This window comes from Montipora capricornis, chromosome 10 (genome assembly GCF_036669925.1).
Source record: "Montipora capricornis isolate CH-2021 chromosome 10, ASM3666992v2, whole genome shotgun sequence".
Taxonomy (NCBI): Eukaryota; Metazoa; Cnidaria; class Anthozoa; order Scleractinia; family Acroporidae; genus Montipora; species Montipora capricornis.
The window spans coordinates 10329503-10337002 of record NC_090892.1 but is presented as its reverse complement, the minus strand read 5'-3'; the positions used below and the strand labels follow the sequence as shown (position 1 = coordinate 10337002).

Sequence of the window (7500 nt, the reverse complement as noted above, 5' to 3'; positions counted from 1 at the left end):
CGGCCTCTTCGCGGTCTAAAAACATTGTTTCGCTCACTGAACTCGTGCGGTCGATTTGAAGCAATTCTTTTGTTTGTTAAACAAGAAATTGAAATACCAAATTTTGGAAAATGTGAGAACACGATGCCAACTTTTCCATTCTCTTTCTCCTTTTCTAACCTCATTTGAACCAGTTTAATTTTGAGACCAACTATACATAATTTAGACTTGCATAGCGATATTCACTGTTCATGAACAATTCTTATGATATTTAAATTTTGCAAACCACAGAACAAATGAACCTGTTTCGACAGCCAATAGATCTCTGGTTGGCACATTAATGACAAAAGGGGTGCTTCCCATTATGCCTGACCTTCAGGTCGGAGACCAGTGGAACTAACCAAGGAAAAATGGAACGACATTTTTCATCAAAAGCCAATTTCCAACCAGACCGAAGCGTTCCATTTACGTTTCGGTCGGATCAGACCGACCGGTCAAAGAGGACCACCTCCAGAGGTGGTCCCAAATATTCCGGTCGTACCGAACCGAAACGGACCTTTCCATTTCACTACAGCCCGAAATTTCCGGAACTTTTGGCTTTATGGAAAGCACCCGGCTAGGTAACTTAACGGTGAGTATCACTATTTTTGATAGACATCCTTACAGCTGGGAAAGATCTTAAGGATATACTCACCACGAGTCCCCGATAGGTTAAACTTTCATTTTACAGATTAAGTTTAAGTGCCCATTTCAGTGATTAGGTCTAAACTTTCGTTTATCTTATTGCTATAGCAATATTTAGGTCTAGAAAGTGATTTAGAATGGTTGTTTTTTTAGAGTTATGGTTGGTGTGTATATCCATGAGATCCTTGCCTCACAGCTGTCGTGGTCGTCTTTCTGTAAGCTATTTGTTTTAAATTAAGGAAAAATTGGCGATTTATCTCTATTTATACATCCAACGTTAAATATAACTTAACATCTTCGTATCCTTAATTATTTACAGGAAGTATACTCCACTGGAAGGATTTAAAAAATATAGCAATATGTTTTCTTCTATAAACTTGTTGACTTTGTCTTTGTTTGCACCATGTAATCTTCCTCAGCGATGAACAAGCCAAACAAGAACAGCGACGTCAGTGGTTAGACAGTGAAGTGGAGAAAGTTTTGAGAAGGAAAGAAGCCATGGAAGCTTTAGAGGAAGAATTGAAAAAGAGAGAGAAGATAATACGTAATAAGGAAGCTATGCTAGAAGAAAAGAGCGAATTGGAAATGAAGAAGCTTCGTTCCAGTCAAGTGCTCACAAAGGTACTTGAGAATAATCTCACCGTTGCTTTGATTTTTCGCGCCACATTCTGCGCCAATCAGAGACAAAATCAATTGTGACTTTGCTCGCGCTCATTCTCCCGCGCTTTGCTTTGATTTCTGATTGGGTCTGGTGGTGGTTTTCACCGTATGTCATCGGTGCCATGTTGGTGAAGGAAAGCAAGAGATTTCTCTTGAGCTTCTTTTGTTCGTCCTCTAACCCTAACCAGAGATTGGTCGCGAACCACCTGTGGAGTGTTTTCACATGACGTCACGGCGCTATGTTGGAGGAGTGAAACAACGAAACGGTTGGAGGAGTGGAATATTTTTTTGGGAATTGAACTCTATTTTTACGAAAATTCTTTCTTTTGTTTTAGTATGCAAATATGGCTGCTGGTAACATGAGCGAACACACTCTATTAATGAAGCCATTACTATGTTATTGGCCTAATGGCACTCTATTTAAAAATCGCCTTATAAATATGTGACTCCCTGAATTGTTTAGAAGAGCTTCAGTGACACAAGGAAAATAACCGACAAGCACCTTTAATTTTTAAAGTCGCAAGGAGTTATCATTCCATCGTTGAAGTGAAAACCATTTTTTTGTCTATGGATAGGCCAAGCTTAGACGGATAAGCCTCTTAATTGCGCGTATTCAAATTTTTCCTGTTTTTTGTTTTGACTGTCTCATTCTTTCCTTTGTCTCGTATTTTTAGGACATTCTTCGTTTATCCAACCAACTTGGAGACGTAGACAAACAGATCAAGGAAAAAGGGAAAAATGTCGATGGTGATCATTTGCAAGCGTTCATTTATATTAATATGTTCAAATTCTCGTATTCAAAATATCAGGATTGAATCTTTAAAATTAAGGCCGCTTTCCTTTTGCCAGAACTGACCGGCCAGACCCATTACTTTCCAAAGAAAATGCAACCATTTTAAGGAACACTTGCATGATATTCCCTCGTGGAGGAGTATATATGATCGTCGAAGTGTGTTAATTTGAATGTGTTGTAGAGTTATTCTTTCCAAATGCCCGGTCTAGCCGGTCAGTTCTGTAAATGGGAGGCGCCCTGAGAGACCTTCTTATTAGAAGGGTTATAACTGCTGTACAGTATCACGTAACAGCAATGCTATGGTACCATATGAAACATCAATTATTGCTTAACAAAGTGCGCCCACTATTGTGACGTAATAGGTTGCCATAGCAACATGGAGCTTTCGTCTTTAATTGCTTATTTCTCAAATGGACTCAGTGATCCCCATTTTCTAATTGTAGAATAGTATTTAGCAATGTAAGATAGAACTATCGGCAAATTTTAAAAAAATTCATGGGAGCCAATTCAGAGCTACCTCAAATGTTTCGAAAAGTTAAGGTAGCTCTGCGTAAAGCGGAAGCGAAAGTGTTTCAAACGCATTTGGATATGTTCATCTGGAAAATGCGCCACGTTAAGGCTTTTTTCACTAATTTTAGAATTTTGTTCCAGAAACAGATGGGTTCTGCCAAAGTAAAATTTCAGAAAACATGTATACACTAGAAAGAACAAAAGATGAACTTTCAAAACAACGAGAACTCCTGGAACAGAAACTTCACGAAGGGTCTTTATTAGATCCCAAGGAAGAGAGAAGGTAATCCTCTCGCATGCTTATCTCTTGTGCCCAGAAATGCACTCACTCAGATACATGCCCTTTGTGACGTTAATTAACAATTAGACCCTTCGCCCGCAAGGGCTACGGGCCCTTTGACTATTGACCCGTGGCCCTTGAGGGCGAAGGATCTAATTGTTTTAGTATCACCAACTAGTCGGACAGAAAAGGCAATAATAAAGTTAGCAAATGCAAGTTAAAGAAATATTTATTTGGGAATAAAACGAAAGAAAGTGTCACGCTTTTCGCTACGTGAGGACCATTACTAATAGTCCTCTAGAAGCGTAGCCAACTAAAATGCAGGATTTGCATTAGTCCACTAGTTAGGTGATGCTAGTTGTCTGTATACCAGACGCGAGCGATGTTGAAGTTTTGAAGAAGAACAAGGGGATACTTTCTGAAGCTTAACAAAAGCGTGGTGCATGTACGTGTCGACATATCTGATGCTTGACGCATTCAAGGCTTCCCGCGCTTTTTTTCAGCTGCGTGTGATTGTCTCGTTTGATTACATGCGCTTACTGTGATTGGCCATATGAATTTAATACTCTTAATTTGGTCATGTGGTTGTAATTCTGAAACTGAATTGCCAGCTTTTGTGTTTTGTTCAGTGATACTTGTCTTCTTTAAAGGCTTATCGAGCTTGATGAGGGAATCGAAGCCCTGGAAGCCGCTATTGAATTTAACAGCGATGGTATTGCTGACAAACAGAAGGAACTAGACAGTGGACCGATGCTAACAGACAAAGACCGCGAGGGGCTGATGAACAAGCTAAGCAGCTTGGCTCCTGGGGAGGCCGCTTCTTTGTTATCAAAGTATTTTGAGAAGGTTGTGGAGCTGCGGGGAAACGAAAAGAAATTAAAACTGAAATGTAGCGATCAAGAGGTTAGTTGTGAGTTTTCTCTTTAGTGTGGCCATGAGGGCAAAGACGTCTAAATAAAGACATTACATTTTGATAAAGGTGGGTATCAAGCCAACACTTGAATGAACGTACCCCTTCTCGTTCCTTGTTTTTAATTTTTTGTTAAACATAAGTATGCCTTCTATCCGAAGTGATTTTCAAATTGAGGTAGAGAAAAGTTTGTTAGGGACGTATCGTGAAGATATGACCAATTGACCAATAATTTCTTGCTGTTAAGGTCCGTATACATGAACAAGAGCGTATCATCGGAGAGCTGAGTCGAGGATTACGTCACGCAGAAATGAAAGGGGACCGCAGACTAATTGAATATCAAAAGAAATACGAACAAAGGATTCAGTTTTTGATGAATAAACTCCGTGATGCCGAAGCCAATGAGGTGCCAGATGAAAGAATAAGGTAGTTAATTAATTGATATTGAGTAAAGCATCCATTTTTTCGGTTTTCTTCGTTGTCGTGTATTTGCACTGTGTTGTGTTGTCGTTCTTGCTTTACAAGACTTGCCACAAGTCGACCTCACGAGAATCCCAGGAGAAAATGTTTTGGCGAGCAAAGCGTGATTTTTCGTACGCGAAGCGGATGAGCTAGCGACGAAGTCGTTCCGCGCGCATCTACATGAGACAAAGGACTTTTCGAAAGTCTATTGCCTTACAAACGTGATCTTGAAAGATAAAGATAGGAGCGAGGATAATGCCGCACACTCTTCGTTGCAGAATTGTCAACACGATAGTTAACGTTGTTTTCAATTGAGAATATCGAAGCAAAAATTGCTTTGGTTCTATTTTGATGAAAGCGGCGAATTTCTTAATGGAGAATCTGTTTTCACATTCTGAGCTAATGTTGTAGCAGTCGATGTTGAAGTGACCGTGACAGTGCACAATCTTTTGTCTTCGGGTTCGTATGGATTCGCAAATTCGTTGCGCATAATTTAATCGAAAGATTTGGTTGGTTATCTTCCCGAAAAAAAGTGTGTTTTTTGCACCTTTAAGGCCAAACTATGATCAAAACAAATGGTGACCAAGTCACGTGCTTTTTCCCGCGCTCAGCGCCGGCTAAGCGTATTTGCTTTGCGTTTTGATTGGGTGATTTGATCGTCTGCATGCGTTATGACTGGCCAATTGCAATGGCTTTAGGGCCTTGACTTTTACAAAAAAACCGCAGTCATTGACTGATTAAGGAACGCCCGAAGTGGTATTTTAAAGAACTTGACTAGTACTTCAGGCAAAGGTTGCCAAAGGAGAGGTGCTCTTTTTCATGTGACAGCTCTGATTATCTTCCCCTTAGTTACATTTTAAGTTGCGTGACTCTTGGCCATCTTACAGTTTTTGCACTTGTTTAGTAATGAAACTTGTGAGAAAAATTTATCAACATTCTTCTTGTTTCCGCAGTGAACTCGAAAGCAGGGCCCAGTTGCTTGAAAAAGACCTTTACTATTACAAGAAGACGAGTCGAGATCTCAAGAAAAAGTTACGCGAAAATATGGCTTCTAGTATGGGAACTAGTGTTGAGTCGGATGTTGTTGCAGCCCGTGGTGAACTTGAACCTCAGTACAGGAGTAGCGAGGCGCCTGGTAAGCAGTTGGCAGCTGAGGTTTCCCAGATGAAGGTAAATAAATGTCTTGCAGTTTGCTATTTTCTTTTTTTTCTTTTTTTTTTTTTTAAACGGGATTAACCGTTTCAAACGGAACTAGCTGAAGTTAAAGCATATTGTCAATACAACGTTCGTCTTTGAGGATGAACTTGTGGGAACAGTGACTGTCATTACCAGACTCCACTGCGTAGCGAATATTCCGCCCGTTCCCGGCTTGAACGAGCTCTGTCACGGCAGTGCAGTTCATTTTGCGTAGTTTTACCAGTTGCTCTCCCCTACTCGCTATGCAACGTAACTTTAATCCAGAAATTACTTTTAAAGAACATAAATTCAGAGCATCGGGACAAAAACGTGTCTGTCGAGAATACAGAATTTTAAGTTACTAACAACATTTTTGCCAATCCTTACCTCCTTCTGTATTCGCTGCTCTATTCAAACCTTCCTTCAATGTTATAAGTGAGTTATTTTTATGTTAAAGTAAAGTAAGTAAAGTGGTGCATTTATATAGCGGCTTTATCACAAACGTCCCAAAGGCGCTTTACAATGATCAATTTACCCCCAGCGGACTGGAAGCATATACAGGCAGCCGCTTCTAAGCAGTCCATGCATGCTGGTACTCATTTTACCGACCTCGGAAGGATGGAAAGCTGAGTGAACTTTAGCGGGAAAGAAGGTCGCCAAATATTCCACTCTCGGCAGAACCGGGAATGGAACCCGGGACCTTAGGGTTGGAAGGCAGAGATCTTACCACTGCGCAAACCCCTCCGCTTGGTTGCTAGTTCCCAGTTCCCAGTTCCCAGTTGCTGAAGTGGACTAAATTGCGTGGCACAGCTCTTTTAAAAGAGCTTGAGCGCGGTCGTCGCCTACACGTTTTCCATCTTGTTTGGTGCAGTTTTTTCTCCAAAAAGATCACCAAGAAATCTTTCCAGTAGCTGGAGGAACGGATAATCCTACAAGATCTTTAATCTGCGTCAAATTTTAAAGTCGTGCGCTTCTGCAATGACAGAAAAGGCGCAGTTGATAAATTTGGAATAATCTGCCACATAAAAGACAGATTTGATTACAATGTTAACTATGTGTTCGCAGTGAGACTGCGATTTGAGTATGATCGCGGATTTCAATTTATCTTTTTCAGCGCCCTCTCGCTGATAAAGTGTTAGGAGCTCCATCCCAGGCCTCCACACCTGTCAGAGTGTCCCGTAAAGACCTGCGGCAGTTGAGGTAAAAAGAAGTGTGCCGTCTGATCTTGGAACAGTTTAAAAAATGATAAAGACTTTGAGATCTAAGACGGCGACGTCGGCGAAAATGTCACCTGAAAATGTAACTTCGCACTATTGCAATAGACCAATTTAGATATATCAAAATTCAGTCCGATTATGTACTTATTGACTGAGTGGGAGGGCCGGACGGGAAAATATTTGGCCTGAGGTCATGGCGTGGGCGAGGTCCGTGCTCCAAGACCGAGGGCCAAATATTTTCCTGTCCGGCCCGACCTAAACTCAGTCAATAAGCATTTTTATTATATGGCTTGTGTTTGTAGCCGATATAACGCGCGCTCTGATAGGCTAATTGTGACTGAATTGTAGGGCATTATTCTCCCGTAACGCCCACGGGCCGATTACGGGCTTGCTAAAACAAAGCAAAAGGTAATTAAAAAGCCATATAATAAACTACTTACTAACCGAGCTAGCTCGAGCCGTACTGGGGAATATCGGCCCTCGGTCGTTTTTCTGCCACGACCTCGGGCCAATATTCCCCAGTACGGCCCTCTCGCTCGGTTAGTAAGAAGTTAATCTTTACACTATTCATGAAGTTTGGACAAAATAAGTAACATAAATTTGCATAGAAAATTTATCTAATATTTTGTTTGCATTTGCTTTTCTAGCTGTAAATAACTTGGATGTTTCAGAGCGACGAAATCCTCTAAAATCGCATCGCACCGAGCAATACGTGTTCTTAGCAGGGCCGTACGGCTTTTTCCGGCCCTGCTCGGGCTAATGCGTATTGCCCTCATACGGGGATTTTCCCAGTAGTTTTACGATTAAAGCGCGCGCGGGGCCTTACGGA

The 7500-nt window shown here is 41.1% G+C and overlaps 1 protein-coding gene across 2 annotated transcripts in view; it reads left to right on the top strand.

The window, feature by feature from the left end:
* LOC138018637 (kinesin-like protein KIF27) overlaps positions 1-7500 on the top strand; it is a 31780-nt gene that overhangs the window by 23251 nt on the left and 1029 nt on the right. Inside the window, exons 20-26 of one of the 2 annotated variants that reach the window (XM_068865331.1) lie at positions 1083-1284; positions 1998-2070; positions 2768-2909; positions 3557-3809; positions 4064-4242; positions 5232-5448; positions 6569-6654. In XM_068865331.1, the coding sequence (XP_068721432.1) occupies positions 1083-1284; positions 1998-2070; positions 2768-2909; positions 3557-3809; positions 4064-4242; positions 5232-5448; positions 6569-6654 (1152 nt within the window). The remainder of the gene's footprint in view (positions 1-1082; positions 1285-1997; positions 2071-2767; positions 2910-3556; positions 3810-4063; positions 4243-5231; positions 5449-6568; positions 6655-7500) is intronic. The other variant, XM_068865332.1, reaches the window with a different exon arrangement.